Source organism: Sciurus carolinensis, chromosome 3, assembly GCF_902686445.1.
Source record: "Sciurus carolinensis chromosome 3, mSciCar1.2, whole genome shotgun sequence".
NCBI classification, from domain to species: Eukaryota; Metazoa; Chordata; class Mammalia; order Rodentia; family Sciuridae; genus Sciurus; species Sciurus carolinensis.
Genome location: NC_062215.1, coordinates 111,818,019 through 111,842,900, shown reverse-complemented (window position 1 = coordinate 111,842,900; position 24,882 = coordinate 111,818,019). Strand labels below are relative to the sequence as shown.

General features: G+C 32.8%; 1 protein-coding gene across 1 annotated transcript in view; it reads right to left on the bottom strand.

Annotated features, from left to right (window-relative positions):
• Psmd14 (proteasome 26S subunit, non-ATPase 14) overlaps window positions 1-24,882 on the bottom strand; it is a 121,781-nt gene that overhangs the window by 27,383 nt on the left and 69,516 nt on the right. The window contains exons 4-7 of the mRNA XM_047546167.1: window positions 15,853-15,924; window positions 15,508-15,627; window positions 13,238-13,308; window positions 12,090-12,240 (exon numbers count right to left, since the gene is read on the bottom strand). Of these exons, the coding sequence (XP_047402123.1) occupies window positions 12,090-12,240; window positions 13,238-13,308; window positions 15,508-15,627; window positions 15,853-15,924 (414 nt within the window). The remainder of the gene's footprint in view (window positions 1-12,089; window positions 12,241-13,237; window positions 13,309-15,507; window positions 15,628-15,852; window positions 15,925-24,882) is intronic.

The following is a 24,882-nucleotide window of genomic DNA, read 5'->3' as shown; positions in this document are numbered from 1 at the left end:
TTAGGTGAGCACATATGACTTTAGGATAGACTACCTCTTTAATAGAATTTAACTCAATACATTTGTCACACAGCACAATCTTAAAGCGGGACATTATTTCCAGATTCACTTTTAAAAATGTTGAATAACAGATATGCCAACCTGCCCCCTGCCCCAGGGTACTGGGGATTGAATCCAGAGGCACTCTATCACGGGGCTACATCCCCAAGGTGGCCTTGAAACTTGCAATCTTCCTGCCTCAGCTTCTCAAGTAGCTGGGATTACAGACATGTGCCACCAGGCCCAGTGAGATAGGCTAATGTTTTAAAATTCATTATCAACTAGATTTATTCTCATTTGTACAATTATTGTTTGAACATACCAAGATTAAAAACAACATTTCAGATTGAGGCAACTAAAATCTAAAAATCATATAGTAAGTATTTCTACATGCTGTAGGCTAAAGAATAAAATTTAAAGAAAGAAAATCACCATTTCTAACAAGGCTGAAGTGAAGGGTCTAAATATTACACTTACAAAGATATAAACTTACACCAAAAACTATGACAAATGAATCAGTCAGTCTAAGATCTCTGCCCAGTTGCCCTAAAAGTCAACTTTGAATTTTGCTTTTCTTTCTAAGAGTTCAAAATTTCCCAAAGATTTCTCCTGCCTCAAAATAAAAGCAAGCATTTCTAGAACATGAATGATTTAATAGTTTGTAAACTTTTTCCTTTTAATACAATAACCTTCATCTAGAATTAACTTTCACATTTATATATATGTGATTGTGGTCTAAGTTTCTTATATTTAATGTTTTAAATCATTTTCTTTTTTAATAATGCAATAATCAAAACAAGTACTAATATTAGACATACTTTAATCAGATATTATTATAAATAACATCAGGCTGGGCATGGTGATGCATGTCTGTAATCAGCGACTTAGGAACTAAGGCAGGATGATCGGAAGTTCAAAGCCAGTCTCAGCAACTTAGCAAGGCCCTTAAGCAATTTGACAAGACCCTGCCTCTAAAATATAAAAAAGAGCTGGGGATGTGGCTCAGTGGTTAAATGAACCCTGGGTTCAATCCCCAGTACCATAAATAAATAACATCAAGCAATTGTTTTAAAGAAAGCAGAAGTAAAATTTTCTCATATTTTGTCCTAAAAAACACATAAGATCAAGTTAAAATGTGAGCAAAGGAGGGGAAAAGCTACCATTCTGGCAGGTATACAATGTAAACAAATACGTATTAAAAATTGGAACTCCTAACTATTAAAGGTAAATATCATTTTGGTCCAATTGTTTTATGATTTTAATATTTCAGTTAAATCATTTGTAGGGGAAAATTTATACAAACTATGAAAATTTCATTGTGTATCACAATAAAATGCTTATATACTTTTTAATACTGAATGTTTTCAAATTAAAACAGCGGAGAGCTATTTTATATGCAAAAGTATCTTATATTTTTCTGGAATATTATAAGCAGGTGTGAAACTTTTTGAACAAAGAATGAAAATACTAGTTAAGTAGATATCATGATCTGTTAAAAAAAACCTTAAAATTTAAAAATCCTACAAACAAATTAGAAAAAAAAATAAGGACTTAATATACTGTTCAACTAATAAATGATGGCCTATGGGACATGACATGTTTAGATGGACAATTCTTGAGTAGCAATATGATAGCCAATAGAAATGATACATGAAGATGAAAGAAATTTGCTGCCATCACTATGGCAACTGTCTTAAGGAAACTAACGTGTTCAACAACCTGCAGACCAAAATTAGATTTAGCATGCAATAAAAATATAAATATGGCAATATAGTCTACATTTTAATTTTTCTACAATTTTATAATTGCTGCTTCTGCTGTGAGAGTAAGTGGGTTTCTCCTTTAGAGCAACCTATCAAAATAGACTCATTAATGTCCAGTGCACTAATGAGCAATGGGTGAAGAAGGTGTTAATTATGCCACAGTAAGTAAGATTCAAAAAGAGCCCTTGTGAGCACTTGGAGGTGTATATAAGCTGAAGGCATTTCTCCATGTTTGTGTATTTACAGCATGATGCAACAGAATGAGAGCAAAGTGGTCACTCCATAGTTAGAAACAGAAATCTCAGATACAACATACTAAACAATCTCCAAGAATTAATTAAGATATGGGGAGGAAGGAGGAATAATCCATTTCTTTGAGCTTTATGAATTTCCCAAGTAATTCATTTGAAGTTTATATACATTAAACTAGTTCAGTTTATGTCTTATAAACCTCAAACAGTAATTCAATCAAATGCTCTACACAAAAATTATCTCCTTATTATGTAATACGAGAAACCTCCAAGTTAAACTATGAAAAATAATTTCTGGAATGTGATACGATACTTTAAAAATTCTTTCCCATGCTGAAGTCCTGCACATCACATTGAATCTCTATTTACCAGCCTGACCATTTAATTTTTTCTGGTACAAGTGCCTTGAGACTTTTCAGAGGTCACTGCAACAGTAGACAGCTTATAACAAAACCATTAGCAGTTTGGCTAGCTTAGGGAAACCTCTTACTTTCCTTTTTTGTTTATTATCACTGCATGAATCTGCAGCATATGATAGTTTATAATTTCTCAGGCTTGTTAAATTCATGTTAAAGGTCTGTTTTCTTGTTGAATAAATTTTGTTCATATAATGCTGCCTATTTCATACACTCAGTCTTTAATAGCACCTTTGGTCTATGCGCAACTCACAGATCAAAACAGAGGACTAAAATAGGGGTTGATGATGCTATTTACATGTGTGATTCCTGCTGTCTTCTTGTTAGTAGCTTTAATATAATAGAAGACCTTGTCTGTTTTGTAATTAACACATCTTTACTGGAGAGATATTTGGAAGTGATTGCTGTGAATATACTGGTTAGTAAAATAAACACAATCACACACCACTTTCTGTTATCAGACAAATTTGTGAATTGTACACATTATACTCCAGATCAACAAACTGTGATATAACAGCCAAGTAGAAGACACATATTTATATAACCCTTTATTTTTCTGAAAATATGTATTCACTCTGACCTTGCAAATATAATTAGCTTGTGGGATGTGCAGATTTCAGTACCATGGTTGCTTTACTAATTGCAACTCTTGGAAATAGATACTAAATATTTGGAAGCTGCCAATACAAAATAAAAACTGCATCTTTTTTGTACATCTGTCTTAGCTTATAAAAGCAAAATAGTTTTAAAAACAATACTGAGTTCCATGTTTATTCCAAGCATACCCAAGAGACAAAAACCTATCATTTCATGTCAATGACAAATCTGATTTAAGGCTTAAAACTTTAATTATTTTCAAATTTAGTTTAATCCATAATTTTTTTGGCTTCTTTCACTAGTATAATTTCATCCAATATGCTATTTACTTTTAAATTCATGTATTTTTATCAACTGCTAGGTCACTAAAACACTACATTTCTAAAGCATCAATCTATAGTTTCCTATTTTCACATTCAAAGGAAGCAATTTTTAAAGCAAAGCTCTTCAAATTACTTTAATACAAAGATTTTAAAAGAAAAAATGCATAAACACTTCTGGCAGTAGTTACTATAATATTTCTGTCTCTTTCTCCCTCCCTCTCCAATCTCCCCACTAGTTGGCTCCTGTGGTATTTCCAGTTCTACTTATATTGAAGTCAATGATCATGAGAAGTGTATAAAATACAGTAGCACCAATGTTTAAAGAAATTATAGTGCATTCATTTTCTTAAGCTTAAAGCAGCATAAACAATCTGAATTTTCCATAGCCTTACAGGTTAGCTCACCATAAATATATGTGAAATTAAGTGAAATTATCAGAAAAAAAATAAAGCTTGGCAGAAAAATTTCAAGACCTGAAAAATCAATGTCAAACACTAAAAAGAAGGGGGTGGGGGAGAGAAAAGTGAAATAAAATTCAGTTACCAGTTAGGCTGCAGTTCACCAGCATATAAAGTCTCTAAAAATGAGAGGTGTGGAAAGAAAGGCAACACCCCATATCAAATACCCTTTATCACCTAGAAATGACCTGTTATCAACTGCTTAGGTTGTTCCTGGATTCTTTAAAAATTAAGAGTGCATGTGACCTGGGAAGTACTACTGGGGTTTGCGACCATTTCGTTACTTCTGCTGCCATGCACTGCCACACATCTATAAAAGAAAAACATCTTATGTCTCTTGTAAGCCCACAGCATAAAAAATTCAGAGATATCTTACTTTTTATGCCATTTCCAATGAAAAGCTCTAAGAACTAAAACTGACTCATGCCAAATGCATATCACTGAATTGCTGTGATTTCTTAGTCTCAAGTTTGCAACACGGAAATTATTTATAAAATGTCAATTTTAGCTCTGGAAAAGAAATTCCTATGTGTATGTACATTTTCTTTCTTCATCCTCAGAGAATTGCTTACTGTAGCCAGAGATCTGTGGTACCACTTTAATATATTGGGAGAAAAGGGGGATGGGGTTAAATTAGAGTAATGTACTTTTTTCACAAGTGAAGACATGCATCAAAATTAAAGTCACAAGTTTTAAACATATATGCCTTAATAAAAACAAATCAATCTCTAGAAAGTAATATGACAAAAGGTAATTAGATTCATGAAACATTGTGAAAAGAATTTACTTAAGTTACAAAATGAAGTTTAGCAGAATTTTTTACAGTATATGCATACATTCACTATAGTGTAGGGGTTTAAGTGCTGAGACACTGGGGAGTCAGAATTCTTTCTGGGTGTATTACTTGCTAGTTAAGTGACCTAGGAGAAGTTATTTTAACCTCTCAATCTCTGCTCAGGAATGAGTGATGAGAGTTGGTTATAAGATTAAATAATGTATGTGATAAGATTAAATAAAATAATATATGTAACTATGGTGATCATGGAGATACCCAGTTCAGATCTCCTTTCAAAAAAGAACATGCTGTTGAGAGAACAACAGTCTCACAAGCTCCAGCTGTTACACTTTTGGATCCACTGGGAAATGACACCAGGTCCTGAATCCCTAGGCAGATCCCAGCAAATGATTTAAGCCACAACAGTGGTATTAGAACCTAATCATTCCTGCCCCAAAATAGGGATTTTTCTGAAAAGCAACTTGGCTCACAGACTCCCCATCAATGTAGCTGAAACTTTCTCACAATTTTACTGCACTATGAGGTTTTTTCTACCCAATCCTACCTTCCCTTTCTCACCTTTCACAGTCAAACTTGTGTAGCTATTCATACACTCTCTCCTTTATTCATTATGAGTATCCACCAAATAAAACAAAGAATACTGCATTTGAAAATAGTGTGAATTAGAAAAAAAACTACCCTAAAACTAAACTATAAACTTGGCATTCAGAGGTATTTGGCATATGAAAAAAAATCAACAGGAAATCAGGAAGATACAGTTTCTTATAAACAACTCAAATTAAAATAAAAGTAGCAAGGTATACAAAATATTATGTCTTTTTAAAAATGACTTAATATGCCTAGAATCTCAACACTCCTGCGTGATAGGTGTTTCTAGAATCTTATGTGACAAATAAACAGTGAACTTAAAATTGAGCTCCTCAGGGGCCTACTAATGAGCTTCAAAGAACTATCACCTATGAGTCACTGGTCTGATACCAACTCAGAGTGCCAATTCTAACTGATGGATACTCAGTCAACCTACATAAAATGAACAAGTGACTTCAGATCACTTTCTAGTACATAAACTAAGGCAACACAACTGGTATGCCTGTTGATAGTTCTGCATAAAGTTAAGGATTAAAAGGCCCTGATAACCAAAGACTACAGCTCAATCATGTTAACATGGCAGTAGGGCAGGTAGATGAGAGGAATAAAGGATTTATACTTCTTGTGCTATAACATCACTTTCAAAGAAAAACGTAGATTATGTCCTTCAAATTATCATCTTTCAAGGCAAAGGCATTAATTATGAAAAATGTGTAATGATCAATTAATTCACTTATATATTTTTATGCATTTATCAATTAAATACTATATAAAAACTGTCTTGCCTAATCCACTCAATGATCAAGAGGTAGGCTATTATTAACAATAATAAAATATCAATTTATGGATGAAGAAACCAAGATTTAGAGAATGTAAGTAAATCCATTCCACATTTTTGTGGCCAAAAAAAAAAAAAAATATATATATATATATATATGGTGCAAAATAAATATCAATTGCAATGGAAAACTGCAAGAAAGCAATTTTGGTTACTATTTTCTGTAAGGTTTTACCATTCAGGTTTATTTTTTCTATGAAAATTTGAAGAAAAGGAAAAGAAAAAAGAAATCAATTATCTGTAAAAATCTAATCATTAACTTTAACAATTTATATTCCCACTTTTCTTTTCATTGCTTAGTTTTTTAATTCATGAAGCACACTTCCATGGCATGCTAAATTGAAAACTCAAGCATTAAAAAGCACTGACTGGTGCTTAATTTGGAATAAAAACTGTGTAAGTGAAGCTATAGCAAATGGGAAAAGTGGGAGTGAGCACCTATTAATCAGCTTACTAGTAGCTTAACAATAATCACTGAAGAAGCACCCTGAAGAAAATTTACCACCATACCAATTCTACCCTCCTTAGGAAATTATGACGATAATACATTAAACCTGTCAAAACCAAATCCCAGGTCCAGAAAAATCCTAATTAATGATGACTAATGTCAAATCATCTAAGATGTAATCTTTAATATATATAACATCTCTGAAAAGGCATCTGTATCAAAATCATAGCTTCCTGGTATAAAACTGGCATTAAGGAAAAGGGAATAAATATTCTTTTCTATATCTCCAGTGAATGCCTGGCACACAGTAGTGATCAACAAGTGTCTGAATGGCAAGGAATAATTAGACAATTAATGAAATGGCATTCAATAAACTAGTCGATAAATAATATTCCTATACATAATGGGATATTGTCTTAAAGGTTTTACGATTTTTACTGAAACAGATTAAAACTAACTTGAAGCACATTTATATAATTTGAAATTTACAGCAAGTCCTAAGGCAAAATAAATTAGTTCAGAGATATCAATAAAGAAATTTTAGATTAAAAGAATTCCACCTAGAACTTTTACCTTTACATAAGATTCATTCTCTTAGAATTTTAAATATAAAATGGCTTTTACCTTTCTATCTGAAATATTCTGATTATATCCACTAAATAAATGCTATAAACTAGTAAGAATTTTAAAATCAGAAGTAAAGGCTCATTAGGAGTTATAATATTTTTATAGGTAATCTAACAAGATCTGAGAATTTTATAAAACTTCAAACTGATAATTAACAAGAAGCGAACAAAAGATATGTTAAATATCTTTCATTACTTTTAGATGATAAATAACATGTTGAACTTGAATTCTGATTATACAATGTTCAAATTCATCAAGACTAACATCCATTAGCAAACTGTTTAACTGACTTTCTCAATCTCTTGTTTCAATCATTTAATAAATGACTATGTTAACAAAAATTACTAAAACTCACAAATATAATTTTTTAATATGCTGAAAGCTGGGGGGGGGAGGATCAATAACAGTTGAACACTGACACACACATTCATTTCTTGACTGTATGTGTGGTCAAAGTACTCTTTGCAAGACACTGTTTTGTTTCTCATTTTTTGGTACTGGGGAAGAAACCCAGGGCCTTGCACATGCTAGGCTAGTGCTCTGTCACTGAGTTACATCCACAGTCCTGCCAGATACAATGTAAATTCCAAGATATGAAACTGTTTCTCCCCTCAAAGAGGTTCCAATCTTGTGGAGGAGACAGTATGCAGATGAGCAGAATACAAAATGGTTAAACTATTATTTGAGCATTTTTTAAACCTCTACCATCTTAAAACTTTCTAATACAAAATTTCATGAAAAAATAAAACATTTGCTCCCTAATTCCTAAAAAAGACAACCTTCTGGATGTCTGAAAATAAAACGTAAGGTCTTAGAACATTTGTTCCCTAACTCATTCCTCCTATTATTTGTATTTACTGTCCAAAGATCCATATTTGGTAAAATACCAATTAAAAAATAATAACACCATTCATTTTACATTCCAATATCCATGAAAGAAAACATAATAAAGAGGTAAGTATGACCTGGAATGGTATTATTTCTTCATTCTTCTCATATGATACAAGCCCTTCTTTCCTTTTTCTTTTTTTGATAACAGGAATTGAACACAGAGACACTTAACCACTGAGTCACATTCCCAGCCCTTTTTATATTTTTATATTTTATTTTGAGACAGGGTCTCACTGATATATAGGGCCTTGCTAAGTTGCTGAGGCTGGCTTCAAACTTGCAACATCCTGCCTCAGCCTCCCAAATTGCTGGGATTAGAGGCATGAGCCACAGAAGTGATGTCCCATTCATCAAATTCAGCCCCAGCTTCATCTCCTTAGTCCAGCACATACTATTTTCTATTTGCACTTATCACATTTGACAAATTTAATACTTTATTGCTACAAATACTTTATTGTATATTGGCACAAACAAGATTATGAGTAATTGCTGAATTATTCTGTCTCTAGCCATCAATTTAATAGCAACAGAAACAAGCATTATCAGTATACTTTACACTGTATTTGTATGCAATGTAGGATATCAGTATATAATTGGTATAATATTATCCTGCTCACTAGTGACACTAAATGTATATGAATTGTCTTCTTAAAGAGATAATTTATTTCATTTATTTTAAATTTATTTCAAAATAAGAAAAAATTAATTGCTGGGAGTTAGCAGGTAATACCTGAACATTTTACTAACAGAAATCCTGTTAAGGAAAATAACTTCTCTAAAGCAGAAATACATTTTAATAAACATATATAAATATCACAACCAAGTTATATGCTAGTATTTTCATTTTGTCCAAAGTAATCATTCTTCTTGCTCTAGGGAAGAAGTCAGACACATTATAGGTTGAATTAACTTCCTAATTTGCTGGATGAATGAAGTGCAGTTGTGGGTTGAATATATAAGATAACAAAACATTAAGCAAGAAGTTGCAACTGTGCCATTTAAGAACTAAAGTTTAAAACATCTGAACATGTGTATTTTGCAAGTCAAAATCCAAAGCAGAATATTGAAAACTATTTCACTGAATTATCTGAGAGCAGAACTTGCTGGTAATTTAAGCTTATCCTCCATTTAAACTGTGACTACAATGATTTTCACATATAACATTTAAAAACATTAACAGTACTGTATAACATACAAGGTGGCATGATTTAAATTTTTAATAATTTTTAAATCATATGGTATATTTTCTTATACTGTTTGGTCTCACTGATCCTAGGGAAGTCACAAAAGCTGACAGGGATCAGTCTGTCTACATTGTTTCATAAGATTGGTAGAACACAAACCACATGGAAAAATGTCAATTAATACACAATACTATAAATAACACAAATAACTACTGAGAACTTAGATAAAATGTATAGCTCTTTCCTCTGGCTTATGCTGGGGGGAACGATGCCTAGCCACAATAACTTAAGGGAAGGCCCTGAAATAACATCTAGTATTCATTTTTCATTCCTGAGTTATTTGATTATATAATTCATAATAGTATAATATTAAAGAGCCAGTAAAGAAGGTTGAGCTCTGAAACTTTATAAACTTGGATTTGTATCCTTATTTTCCTGCTTCATTCTTATCTGATTTTGGCAAAGTAATTTCCTGGACTCTAATTTTTTTTAGCTATTTCTTTGATAAAATGTAATAATGCCCATCTGAAGCACAATTAAAACACAATTAAGTCCCTCTAAAATAAAGTCAAAATTTATTGTGAATGAACTGAAATTACAAAGAAAAAAAATCCATGTTTATCTTACCACTCAAAAACAGAGGCAGCAGAATTTATAAAAACAAATATAAAAACACACAGAAAAAATTTTAAAGAAAATTGATACCCAACTTAAATCATTTACACAGATTTTCATCTTAACTACTAATCTAATCATTATCTTACTAAATATTTAGACAGACTTGATAAATCACATGCAGGGAAGGGAGAGGCAGTGTCCTATGCTATTTTCCATTTTTATAAGTTTATATTCTTAACTTTAATAATTTTAACAAAAACTCTGGTTATAGACTTTCTAGCATTTAATCTGATTCACACACAGTGTTGAGAAGTTCTGACACTGAAAGAATCATAAATTACCACCAAACTCATATACCATATAGATGAAACTGCATTATTAACAAAGAATTGGATCTTTAGTTGGGGTGACATATGTTAGGTATAACATAAAGTTTGGTGCTATATTAAATTTTTAAAATGTTTTTTCATGACATAAAACTAGATATTTATGATTTCATAAATTTTAGAACTTTTAAAAACTAGACTTAACTAACATTTGACAGTGTATGATACAAGTATATTTTAAATGAAATTCACTCAATATGAACTATAACTAATTAAAATAATGTAAATTCCAATATTATACAATATTTAAAACTAGGTTATAAAACTGAAATTGCCATTTAAAATTATATTTAAAATTAAGCTTCAGTTATTACTTGTAAATTACTGTGGTAGAGGGCCTTTATGAGATAATTTAATATTTCTAAAATATTGTTATTTGAATTACTACTTGAGTTATTAAAAAGGTACCTTGAATATCAAAGAATAAAGTATAAGAGGTATTATACTGTAATTCACAAAACTAAAAAAAAATCAAGTTTTTTCAATTCCTTTTATTTGTATCAGTTAAGTAGCAATATACTTGGAAAAAGAAAGTAAATAAATTGGAATATAGGCATACAGAAGTATCAGAAGTTACCCAATTCTGAATTGTCTAGTATATCAGTTTCTATTATTATTTTTGTGGATCATTTCTGTCTCTGAAAAGCTAAATCATATCTAATAGGATAATGTTTTAGAGAAGACCTCAATTTTTATATATCCTAATAATATGTCAGAAAACAGTCCACTTCAAATTCATAACAGGTAAAAATACCACATTTTAAGAGCTATGTATAGTTTGAGCTGGTGAACAGATGTAAATGTAATCTACACTACCATCAAACTCCAGGTCTGATAGATATCAAGCTAATATTTATTTATAAGTACTTTAAAAATTATTTGTAAAACCAGCATAAAAAGGATTCCATAAATGTATTGTGATTTTATTTTAACAATTATTCTACACTACAATGGAAGTACATGCTCAAACAAGACACCTCAGCAGTATTTTAAAGCAGTAACCACCTAGCCAATTTCTGTATGTTCTGTAGTTTTTCTAATCCACTCTCCCTGTGGTTGAGCAAAATCGAATTGCCTCTCACATTTGCAGACAGCTCTGTGAAGGTGATAATAGAGCTGCTCCCTGCTGTCATGAGGCAGGAAATAGGAAAATGGCATATGGGGCTAGAAAGAAATAAAAAAAAAAAAAAAAGAAAGAAAGAAAGAAAAGAAAAAAGAAAAAGAAAGAAAAGAAAAAAGAGAGAGAAAGCACAAACCACAAAAAAGAACTAAATAAGAACAAAAGAGATTTTTAACAAAGAACTATAACCTAATATGCTTTGCAAGTTAATCTCTTTTCAGAATCATTTAGCATATTTAATCATTTATCTGCATCCTCACTCCAAACATGGGAATGGTTGACACCAAGTCTTTAGGGCAAGTTTTTATTGTCAAAAACATTTGGAAAACACAACTCCAGAGTGTATCCCTCACAACATCTATGATACAAAGCCCTTAATAATCAGTTTAAAGATGTACTGATTCCAAATTCACCAGAAAATAAAGGTAGAGCAATGCTTACTCAGACATTAATAAAATGTATATAGCAGACTTTTAGTATGGTTAACACTTCCAATTTTAGGAAATTAAAAATATTTAAAGATAAATACTATTCACAATAGTAGGTAATTAAAGTAAAAACAAATCCCTAGTTAAATTGCTAATAATACCAAGGCATATTTATGTACTTGTTTGGCTATTTGAGTGAACAGACAGGGGTCTTCTGTTTAATTAAGACTCCTGTTTTAAAACAAAATGGATTTTTATTTAACGTATGTGTAAACAGAATGTGGCAGTAGATGGCAATAAAGATAGAAATGACTCTACCTTTCCTTTAACACTCTGAATGGGATCCACAACCACTGCCACAGCTCTCTCTGACAAGGCTTCAAAGCTCTGCTGAGTGTTGATATCCACACCAGAAAGCCAACAACCAAAGCCAGGGTGACTGTGATACCAACCAACAACCATCTCAGGCCTGAAACAAAGAGGGCATTCAGACGCTCAGAACGGAACAAGGAATACTTTTATAATATGAAAAGAAACAACACACTAACAGGGTATAAATTAAGAAGAGATGAAAAACACACAGGTGTGAAAAAGCACCATTAGAAACTCTGAAATCCTGCACCATATTATCCAGAAAACATGGAAATGAATAAGTGTGACAAAGGAGTGCTATCATTAAGAGATGCACATTAGCAGTGGTAGATAAGGCTTTCAGTTTTTCACCTTGTTACCACACTTTCTCAGAGCCAGTTTTTACCCTTTCAGCATTCAAGTAAATATCTACTCTTTAACTCCTTAGCTCTGGGAGTTGGATTTTCCAGGCATAGAGTACATTTTTAACAATGGACACCAGGATCCACTGTTGTGAAAGGATTAAATATCAATTAAACCAGCAGTAGAACTAGGAACTCAGTCAAAAACCAATTTGCACTGTTCTGCTCAGCTGCTGAGCCTTTTGCTAACATTAATTTTGAAGTTTTTTCCACAGTAGAAGAATTTGAGCAAGAGAATGGCAACTACTGAGAGATTCAGTCTGAGGGAAAAAAAAAACTTAAGAATATCTGGGTTCTGCTTTCTCTGTCTTTAAATCTCATGTCTACAAACACACTGAAATATTCAGAATCTTACTCAGTTACAACTATGAAATATATACAAAATACAAGCTCCTTCAATTACAAGTAACTAGACAGTAACTCCACATGCTAAACAGAGCGAAGTTACACCAAATCTTACTATATGACAGTTGAGAATTTTAATATGAGGCAGTTCTCTGACTAGCAGATTTCTTGCATTCTAGAGGGAAGAAAAAACATACAAACAGTATGTTACCCTGATACTGAAAGATACTTTTATATCAACCACACGGTTTTTTCCTAGGAATGGTACTAATAAACATCCGTAACTTCAGTGTATGTTTCTAAAGATATTTCCCATCATAAAAAAATATGATCACTTAAACTACTTACCTTCCTGTTTGCTTCAACATATCCAACATTTTGGCTTGGAATACCGGATCAACCGCTTCTACACTGACACCCTAGTTTGAAATGAAAAAAAAAATTACTTTTTTATAACTTTGAAAAAAATGAAACTTTATGCTATAAAGTAAATGAACAAAAACCTCACCAAAAAATAATGGTTTTGATAAAGTTTCTAAAAATGCCAAGTACCAAACTATTGTTAGTTAATGAGTTATGAACATTCAGGATCCTTTAAGAGTTTATGGCTATTTATACGTATATATACATTTATCAAAAATAACAAATAATTGAACCAACTATGACCTTTAGTTAGACCTACATAGGCAAACATCTGCCTAATGTCATCCTCTGATAAGTGAAAAAGACTATAAGTATTCAGTTCTTCTAATAAAATAGTTTTCAATATTATAAACACTTTGAAGAATAATTTATTACCTCAGTAAAAGTAATCACAAAACTCCCCACTCCCCAAGTCTCTTAAATGTTGCATTTTGCTATTTCAACCAAAACAAGATTTTAACACATGAAAGAATAAAGAGGGTTCATATTATCTAGTTGACTGCCATTATAGCTCCCACAAGGTTGTCTTCTAACATTGGGAATCTAAATCTAGCTAAACAAACATTCATATAAGCACCAATCCCAAGCAAACAGTATACTGAATTCCAACAGAGTGCATCCTTTGAAAACAATCTGCTGCTGGGTCAAGAATGCATTCTTTAACAGTTTAAAAGGGAGAAGATGATGAACAAGGGGAAGGAGAGAAAGGAAAAAAAAAAAAAGGTTGGAGAAGGAAGAAGTGGGGAGGAGGAAGAGGAGAGGACCAGGAGGAATACATAACAGAGAAGTACCTCTTTACAAAAAAGTTTGCTGACAATTGGGCCAGAAGAAAAACTTTCTAATATTACTACATTAAGCAAATATGGGGATCAAAATATTCTATTTTATATTGTCATATAAGCATTTACATGGAAATGATTATATTAAAGGGTAAGAACCATTTACCATAATGGGTGTCTATATAAGGACCACATATAACAAATAATTTTATTATGTGTTTCATATATTCTAACATGAAAAGATAGAAACAAGTAATAATAATCTGTGGTTTAAATCTAAATATTTAGTTAATATGTAGTGTTTCTCTAAGTCCAAATGAACAAAACAAATACAGTGTACATCCAGACGAACAAAATTCAAATTAGTTTACTTCAACAAGTTAATCCAAAGAAAATTTTGTATATTTTTCTATTATTTTATATTATATGTATATTGTACTTGTAGCAAATAACTATTTAAAATGTTTGCTTTATACATGCATGCATAATGCATCACTTAAAAATATAATTTGTTCTCTAGTATGTACCTTATCAAAGGAAACTCAGTGAGAATCCTCAAATAGAGCAAACAGTTTTATGACATTTTTAAAATAGATATTTTACAAGGCTCAATAAGAGAAGTATTTCAGAGCAGAGAAAAAGTTCATCAGAAAAATAAACTTTTTTAAGAAAAAAGGTGAGAAGAATACATGTGTTATTTTATGGAAGGTAGGTAGATGGTTATGGATTGCTATTTTAAAATCTAAATGCACGTATATCTACATAAGTCTAATGCATTAAACAAAAAAGTGAAACAACAAAAAACCTCAGACAGAATAACATTCTAAATAGGTACAGTAGGTAACTTTCAAAATTCATATAGAGTGTGGCTCATATAAACAAATTATCATACCTAGATAAAAGAAACTAAGATCATCTAGGGTTTTTGGTTTTGCTTACTAATTTTTACTAATATTTTTAATAGGAAAAGCTTAAAAGTCATTCACCACCATGTACGGAACAGTAAAAATAAGGACAGATTTCGAAACTATGGAAACAAGATATGAAGACTAGTTAATGTACAAGCATTAAAGTTTTAAATAAGAGAATTTCTAAAATATATTGAACCAAGTGTTCAAACTAATCAAACTAGTACCCTGTTTTAATCTAGTAGCTAACTTTTAAATCCAATATGTTTTGCTAATTAAAGCTGAAGGAACAAATAAAGGGATTTTAGCATTACCATCATCCAGTTATAGACCTATCAGAATTCATGATGCATTTAAAGATTAATGATATATAATGGAGAAACATATCACTAATATCATAATTAGGTTTTCCTATTGGAAAGAGAATACAAAATGATGAAAGTTATTTTGCATAGGAAAAGAAAACAGAAAAGATTTTCTTGCAGTAGGCAAACATAAAAGTACTCACTGTTCCTGACTGTGGCATAGCAAACACATCAATCACTCTGACTGTGTAATCATCAACAAATTCTCCAAGCATGAGACCCATAACTTCCATTGGAACTCCAGCACGGCCATGTTTTAACATCTGTAAACAGGAAGATAGGCAGACACAAAGCATATTTAAGATTTTTGGTCTCTTTTTGTTTGAAAAAAATAATCTAATTTTGCTTCAATGGAAATAAAAGTACTTTAGAGATGTGCCTAAAATAATACCTAAAGTCTGAGGGGATTAAGATGGCAAATATACCAAAGTAGATTAGAGAAAAAGCAACAGAGGTCTCCAATCGAAGTAACTCCATTCACAACTTACTTTTAACAGAGCCAGGGAAGAGATATAAACTTGTTCTGCTGTGTCCACTGCAGGAGCATCTGTAGGAGGCCCCTAGAAATAAGTATAACAAGTATTATAAACACAATGAGTACAGGTGTGGAAAATAAAAGTTACGTGTAATATAAATTTGATTGTTCTAAAAGAGTTTTAAAAGGAAAAAACATGTCTAATCTTTTCATTCAGTTACAATGCAAATAATCTGGTTTATAACAAATACCAAATCTGAAGAAAATACAAATTTAGCACTCAGACAAGCTTCCAATGGACCTAAAGCGTCTATTTTTCAGCAATGCTAACCTATTCATGCTACAGAATAACTCTAACGCACGAAGTAGCCACAGTTTCTACTGCAACGTGACTACAAAATGCTGTTAAGACTAGCATGATTAACTGAAGGAAGAGGAGAAACAGCAAATCCTCTGAGCTTCTTGATTTTTAGCTAAAGATAGCACACAGATTAGGGATATGGAATTGCTTTGCCGATTCATAGATATAGTGGGAGGGAAAGGGAAAGAAGACTTCTAATCCCTAGATGAAATAGCTGTGAACAACATACTCTGCACTTCACCTAATGAAGTTGCTCCCCTCCCCCTGCACAACAACAAATTTAATACAATTGCCTCAAGCGTGAATAAACTGGTTAAGTTATGAAAATACCTCCAAAATCCTGACTACTACTTTTAAAACAAATATTATTAATCTTATTACAGGCTAAGGAAGATACCAAGTTTCTTTGGAAAATTCTACCTTATTCATGAAAAGAAACAAATCTCTTTTGACTGTAACTTTTAGGTGCACAAAGCAACTTACAGTCCTTACCCTCAAGATGCCTACAACCTTAAAATCTTACGTGATTCTGTCCCCAATTAACGGACACCTAAAAAAACTCTTGCTTCTTTTAGTGCTGGGCAGGCTGGGAAACTATCCTGAGATGTGATTTGTAACTGCCAGATCCTGCTTTATTTAAAGTCCTCATCCTGACAATAACTCTACTACAAATTACATAATAAACATGTAGCTATTCAAATTGTAACTCAATGATCTCTCTTTCACTTACTGAAATTCGACAATTGTTTTACTCTTTACATTCCACACTTACAGTCTACATGTATTTCTTCTATTTATTATATACTGAATTCTGCAATTTGTTTTGTTGAAATGCTCATAAATAATTACTGAAAGCATTAAGTATAAAAGGTTCTAGAGTAAGTTTTCTCTAAATAGAAGAATATCCGGTTTGCATTTACTTTTGTGCAAAGTAGTAAAAAAAAGTCAAGCCCCGAAAATTTGTATTTTAATAACAAATGCCAAACAGTAAAGTTTAAAAATGACCAAACTTTTCATTTATCATCAAATGTAGTTTGTTGGGGTTTTTTTGTTTGGTTTTTTTTTTTTTTTTTTTTTTTTTGGTGGGGTGGGGGTGAGGGGTGGGGTGCTGGGTATTTAACCCGGAGGTGATTTACCAATAAGCCACATCCTAGTCCTTTTTAAGACAGGGTCTCACAAGGTTGCTTAGATCCTCTCTAAATTGCTGAGGCTGTCCTCAAACTTTTGACACTCCTGCTTCAGTCTCCCAAATTGCTGGGATTATAGGTGTGTAATCCCACAGATGCAGATTTATTGCTTATCTTTTAAACAGACAAGAATCTGTTTCAGAATGAAAACTTGGTGCAAAGTTGACGTCCTAGGAGGCCAAAACATTGGCTGAAGTCATAATTTCAGCAATATACTCTTATTCATTTAAATAAAAAAGATAAGAAAACTAAGAAAATTTTGAGAACAGTAGCAAGTTAGACACAATGAGAGGTTTGGGAAAATAACACTATAAGGTTAGGATGATGAACAGAGTATTCAAAGCATTATTTCCTAGATCTGTAGCAAATGTTAATATTATATATGGAAGGCCTGGCACAGCAATGCACATCTATAATCCCAGTAGCTTAGGAGGTTCAGGCAGGAGGATCAAATTTCAAGGCCAGCCTCAGTAACTTGGTGAGGCCCTAAGCAATTTAGGAGACCCTATTTCAAAACAAAAAAATTAAAAAGAGCTGGGGATGTGGCTCAGTGGTTAAATGCACCTAGGTTCAATCCCTGCTACCACACTCCCCACAAAAAAAAGCATATGGAAAAACAAAGTTACACTGGTGTCTTAACTATAGATATTAATAGTCTTTTCTCAATTTGTCAGAAAATATTTAGGAAAAAGAGAGGATTAAAACATCACATCATCACCAAATGTGTTACAAAATCCAGAAACTATTACTGCCAAAAATGAAGGAAGAAAACTTGTTTTGCACATTCTAAATAATTAGCTCCTAGCAAAGTGCCTGGCACATAGTAAAAACTCAGTAAATATTTGTCAAAAGAGAGAGAGAGAGAGACAGACAGACAGAGAGACAGACAGAAGAAGGGAGGGAGGGAGAAAGGAAGGTGAGTTAAGGCAGCATAAACCAACAGAACAAGAAAGAAAAATTGCTACCAGTTATTTTCTTCTGGTTCAGAATCTTACTAACAGAGAGCCATATACCAGCGGGAAACAATGCAATTGTTTCTTGTAGTCTATGAGTGCTGTTCTTGAGACAGCAGTCACGGTACTTTCTGTTGTCCCTCTCACATTCTCAATCTCACTTCTGTCCTATTCTGTTTCTTGATCTGGTCAGACTGTATTTCCCAGATATAAACCTAGCAAGAAGTAAAGAAGAATGTGTAGCAGTGAAATGCAACAAGAGGTAGCATGTCTCTGTGGGACAGATCTTGACTACCAGTGAATATCTGAGGCTACTGTTATTTACACATGTTCACTTGTTCAGGAGAGCACGTAAGTAAGGTAGGAAAAAACCCACTAAAGATTCTGGAAACTGAGCTCAGAAAGGTATGTGAGAACTTGTGTGGATACATATCAAAGGTGACCTGAAAAGCCCTGAAGATAAAGAAAAAAAAAAAATGTGTAGCTACAATTATATTCACTGTTTGTGGTAAACCCTACTGCAGAACACCATTCTGACGATTCAAAGAGAAAAAAGACACCCCAAAGTAGGAAACATCAACAAAATTTTGGAAAACTACTTGGTGTACATAAAATACAAGAAAGAAGGTTTCTCTTCTCTTTCTTCCACACTGGTGATTGAACCCAGGACCTCGTGTAGGTCAGGCATGCACCCTACCGATGAGCTACATACATCCATAGCCCTTTAAAAAAAAATTTTATTTTTGAGACAGGATCTAAGTTGCCCAGGCTGGCCTCAAACTTGAGATCCTCAGCCCCAGCCTACTAAGTAGCTAGGATTACAGGAATGCACCACCTTGCCCAGCTAAGAAAGTTTCATTTCTATGAAATATAAATTTGAAGGACAGAAAAAGATAAAAAATAATTAAGAATTCAAATTATGCTGGGAGAAACAAGTGTAAAATAACTAAGACAAGTTTAATTTAGAGATATAGAATACAAAATTGTTTTTACAAAGAGAGGGGACAACAGAGCTGTGCTGGTTTGACGATTCTAGGAATATGAATTTAAAAGTGTTTTAAACAACTTGAATGTAACCACTATAAAAATTAAAACACTGGAAAAAGAAAGAAAAGAAAGAGAGAAAAAAGAAAATAATAAAAGGAAAGAAGGCAGAGAGAGAAACACCACACTGTCAATTAAACAACTGTAGGAAGCCAAGAAAGGAGAAAAACAAAAATAAAACAATATAAGGTAAGATCAAATATACTGGTTATGAAAAAAATACAAATGGATTAAAATCCCTTGTTAAAAGATAAACGCAGGGGCTGGGGATAGAGCTCAGTTGGTAGAGTGCTATCCTAGCATGCATAAGGCCCCAGGTTCAATCCCCAGCACCGCCACCACCGCCGCCACCACCACCACCACTACCACCACCACCACCACCACCACCACCACCAAAAAGAAAAAGAAAAAAAAAAAGGCATCTCAAAATGGGTTTTAAAATGGTAATTTGTATATTCATAAGTAAGATTCAGTGAGATACAGAATGAGTATCTCTTCCCTAAAATGCTTGGGATCAGAAGTGTTTCAGATTTTAGTGTTTTTTAAAATTTGGAATATTTACATAGACTTTACCAGTTGAACATGCCTATTCTGAAAATCCAAAATGTATAAATATCCAAACTCTGAAACTGAACAGTCGAACATTTTGGATTTGAATCCAAGCATTTTGGATTTTGATTAGGAATGTTCAACCTGTATGTGGATTTCTTGTGTAAAAGAAACAATAATGGTCACTATGGTTCACTCCTCTTCCATTCTTCAACTTATGTATTATACCAATATTTCCCAATATTAAATCATCTTTGTAGGGATTAAATTATTCAAGTTTGGTTTAATAGTTTTTACTTATGATTTTCATTTTTCTGTTCAGAAGTGAGACTAGATTGGTCTGGCCATCTTTCTGCTAAATTTATCTATGTCTTTAATATTCAAAACAGTTTGCTATTAAAACATTTGGGCTGGGGATGTGGCTCAGTGGTAGAGTGCTTGTTAGCATGTATGAGGCCCTGAGTTTAAAAAAACAAACAAAACCCACCAAAAAACCAAAAATGAAAAATTACTTAATAAATAAAACATTTGGCTTTGAGGCTGCTTTCGGAGCTAATTACTATAACCTTCAGTGGTATTGATAAATTCAGTTTATTGAGATGGAATGAACTACTACATTGTTGCAGAAATTTTCATTTTATTTATACTTCAAAGCTATAACCATAAAATTGAACATTTTATTTTCATTTTTTCTCTTTTTTAATAGTGGAAACATTTAAAACTAAATTTGCTTCTTTGTGTCATTTTACTACAAACCCACATACATTAAAGAGTTACATTTTTTAAAAAAAATCAAGTCATAACAAAAACTATGCTAAAATACTAGAAAAATGACTATCTGATCAGAGTGAAGAAACACAAAACCAGTGTTCAAACAAATAAAAGAATGTAAAATTGACACAATCTAAAATTTCTTAATACTAACAGAATGAAAAAGTATAGTGAAACAAACACCTTCCCAAAAAACCTGTCCCATTTATTATGTCAATATATAAGTATATTAAAACAACACTAAAACCTTAATGGAAACATGGACAAAGAATATAGAGGGACTAATTATATAAGAAATACATGCTAAAAAATACAAAAAAATGTTCAACTTCCCTAGCTGACCTTCTTTAATTAAAGAAATACCAATTAACACATTAAGACATTGTGTTTTCCCCCTACCAAACAAACTTCACAATGCCCAATTCTGGAGAGTATAATAAAAGAGACACTCAGTGCTGCTGGGAGGATTGTGAATCGGCAACTGCACAATATATACAAAAGCCTTACAATATACAAACTTTGTGACCTACTTTTTAACTCTTAGAAATTATTTAAGTAAATTAGCAGAGATGTTTGCAGTAACCAAGTTGTTCATGATAGTTCTTTTAATAATAAAAATAAGCCAAGTAATTTAACCTATAATTAAAAGAGTATTATCAAAAGCCCCCTCCTCCAATGGCCCTAATGATCTAACAATATAAACTTAAGTTAAAACCAAGTACCACAATCTGCTGCTGTATTTTAACTTACAATCTTGAAAGAATTGTCTGTTAAATTAGAAAGAAAGAGGCAAGGCTGTAGGAAAAACAAAACAAAACAACCCTGCATGCTGTTGGGAATAAATTGGTATAGTCACTATGAAAAAGAGTATGGAAGTACTACTTCAAACCAACAAAGGGAAGGGAGGGGGAATAAGAATAGGAAAGACAGTAGAATAAATCTAACATAATTTTCCTGGGTACACATGAAAATACTTCTAAGTTAACCCCACCATTATGCCCACCACAGGAGTGGGGTTCTAATTAGAACAAGATATATTCCCTGTTTGTATAATTTTATCAAAATGGATTCTACTGTCATGTATAACTAAGAAGAACCAATAAAATAAAGTAAAATAAACAGAACAATCACATAACCTAGCAATTCCTCTTCTGGGTATTAGGCCCAGAAGAAATGAATTCAGCACCATGAAAAGTTTTCTGTACTCCCATGTTCACTGCAGCACTATTCACAACAGCAAGATAACGGAAACAACCTAAGCGTCTGCTGACAGAATAACAAATAAACAAAGTGTGGAATTTATACACACTAGAGTATTACTCAACCATAAAAAGAAAGAAATTCTGCTATTTGAAACATGTATAAAATGTAGGATACTATACTAAGTGAAAAAAGTCTTACAAAGAAAGACATGATCTCACTTATATGTGGACTCTAAAAAAATGAACTCATAAAAACAGCTGAGTGGTAGTTATCAGAGGTAGGAAGGTGAGGAAGAAGGGAGATCTTAGAGTACAAACTTTCAGTTATAAGTAAGTTCAGGTGAGGTGACATGTAAATGAACCTGATTGTGGTGACCATTTCACAAAATGTATATATGTGAACTCATCACATTGTACACCTTAAGATCATACAATTTTATTTGTCAATTATATATCAGTGAAGTGGGAATGTTATCGTTTGGATGTGAGGTGTTCCCCAAAAGTGCACAAGACAATGCAAGAAGGTTCAAGAGAAATGTTTGGGTTGTGAGCGTCTTAACCTAATCAATGAATTAGTCCCTGATGGGATTAACCAAGTGGTAGCTAGAGGTAAGTGGGGTGTGGATGGAGGGAGCAGTTCATTGGGGACGTGGCTATAGGGTATATATTTTGTAACTGGAGAGTGGAATCTCTCTGCTTCCTGATCACTAAGATGTGAGATGCTTCCTTCCATCACCCTCACCCGCCATGATGTTCAGCTTCACCTTAAGCCCTAAGGAATGGAGTCGGCTTTCTGTGGACCAAGATACCTCTGAAACTGTGAGCCCCCAAATAAACTTTTCCTCCTCTACAATTGTTTTGGTCAGATCTTTTAGTCACAGCAGCAAAATAGCTACCCACAACAGGGAACAAAAAGGAAAGCTAAGAAAAAGGAGTGTGGTTGCCAAATACATTCACATTGAGGCAGATTTCTCTCCCTTTTTTTTTCTTTTTGCAGCAGGGATTGAACCCAGAGAACTGAACCACTGAGTCAAATCCACAGTCCTTTTTAGTTTTTATTTTGAGAGAGGGTCTCGCTAAGTTATTGAGGGCCTAAGTTGCTGAGGCTAGCTTTGAACTTGTGATCTTCCTGCCTCAATCTTCCCAGCTGCTGGGATTAGTCTTGTTGCCCCTGCACCTAGCTTCTATCCTTTCTTGGTGGCTTTGATAAGACAGGGAGGTAAATGAAGAATTAACCCGTGAAACAACCTGTAAGGCTTTAAATGATTACCAGTGCAAAGTCTTTTAGTGACTTAAGATGCAGTCTTTTTTTGGTCGGTTCTGGACACTAAGTAAAGGATTCCACTTTTCCAGAGTCCTTCACTCTCAAAAATCTGAGTTGCCCAAAACTGGAACATGACTTAAAAGTCATGAAATACAGGAAATGTTAAAAAGAACTTGAAATACAGGAAATGTTAAAAAGAACTTGATGAAGTTTGGAAAAGACCCAAGGTACAGAAGAGCTCTGTTTAAGTAAATAACTGAAAAGTTATCAGAAGATGTTTAAACTAATCGTTCTCAAAATACAGTCCCTGAACAGTCCATCAGCATCACTTGGGAACTTGTTAACAATGTACCTCCTTATCAAATCAGAAATTGTGGGGCACAGTCTAGATATAAGGGTTTTAAAGAAGCTCACCTACTGTGTCTGATGTTTGGTGAAGTTTGAGAACCACTGAGGTAGACTATATTATAGTGTGTAGAACTGTAGACTAATGGAAAGCAGCAGCAGGGATAGTAGACTGGGATTCAATGTAAGAAACATATGGATCCAAGTTCTCTAAAGAAAAGTTAATGAGTTTTCTGTACCGGAAGTTAATCAAACACAGTTGTTTAGATTGGTAAAAATGTCATACAAAGGATTCAAACATTTTGTTGACTGATCAAATAAGATATTTTCAGGTTCCCTCCTATCTCCTATCAACTATCCTATTATCTCCCAAGAAAGACATCTCAAATTCAATGTCTTCAAAAATTAAGCTCACCACGTTTCTCTATAAACCATATGCCCAGTTTATTCTAATTAATAACTTAACTGTCTCAAACTACATACTTAAGCAAAATTTTTGTGGCCTCTTCTTTAGTTCCTATATTTAATATATTGCCAAGTTTTATCAATTCTTTATTATTCTGCAGTGGCAGAGAAGTTTGAAAAATGCTCATTTCTGAGAAAGTACTTGCAAGAAAATACTACACAAAGAGTTCACTCCTAGTCAAGGAAGTTTGGAGTATATTTTGTTATCTATCCACTCGATTCTCAAATTTATGTTGTATACTAGGATAGTAAAGGCTCTAAGTAAAATCCTGGGTTGGAAAAAAGAAATGTTTATCTTTGTTTAACCTGAAGTTTTCTAAATTGTTCCATGGGTCATACAGTACTATCAAAAAACCTGGAGTTTGTTTCAGGCTCTGAAAAAAATACATCATTTTTTTCAAACGTGTGACCAGGCTACAAATAACAGTTAAATAATTGCTGTAGCTATGTGGATAAACGAAGACTTCAAGAAGTTTGTGAGGCAGTCAAAATATACATCCACATAGATTCAAGGCTAAAAAGTATCACAACCAGGACTAAAATAGAATTTCTGATTTCTAGTAACATTATATTATCCCACTTTCAGATGCCCAAGACTACTTTTATTTTGAGAGCTTAGCTCCTTTTCATTGTTAATAATTTTAGAAACCTCCACCACCTGTATCCATTTCCTATTAAGGAAAATGGAAAGAAAACTTGGAATGTCCTTCTTATTCAAAAGCAGTTAACATGCTTACTGAGAAAAGAACACACATACAACAGGGTCTCCCTATGTTTCTTAAATCTAGAGGGCACAGTGAGATATCAGATATCAGAGCAAAATGCAGTTCTGGGTGTACCTGTAACAGGATTTATGCTAATATGAAAGCAACAACAACAAAATCTTTATTAAAATCTACCAT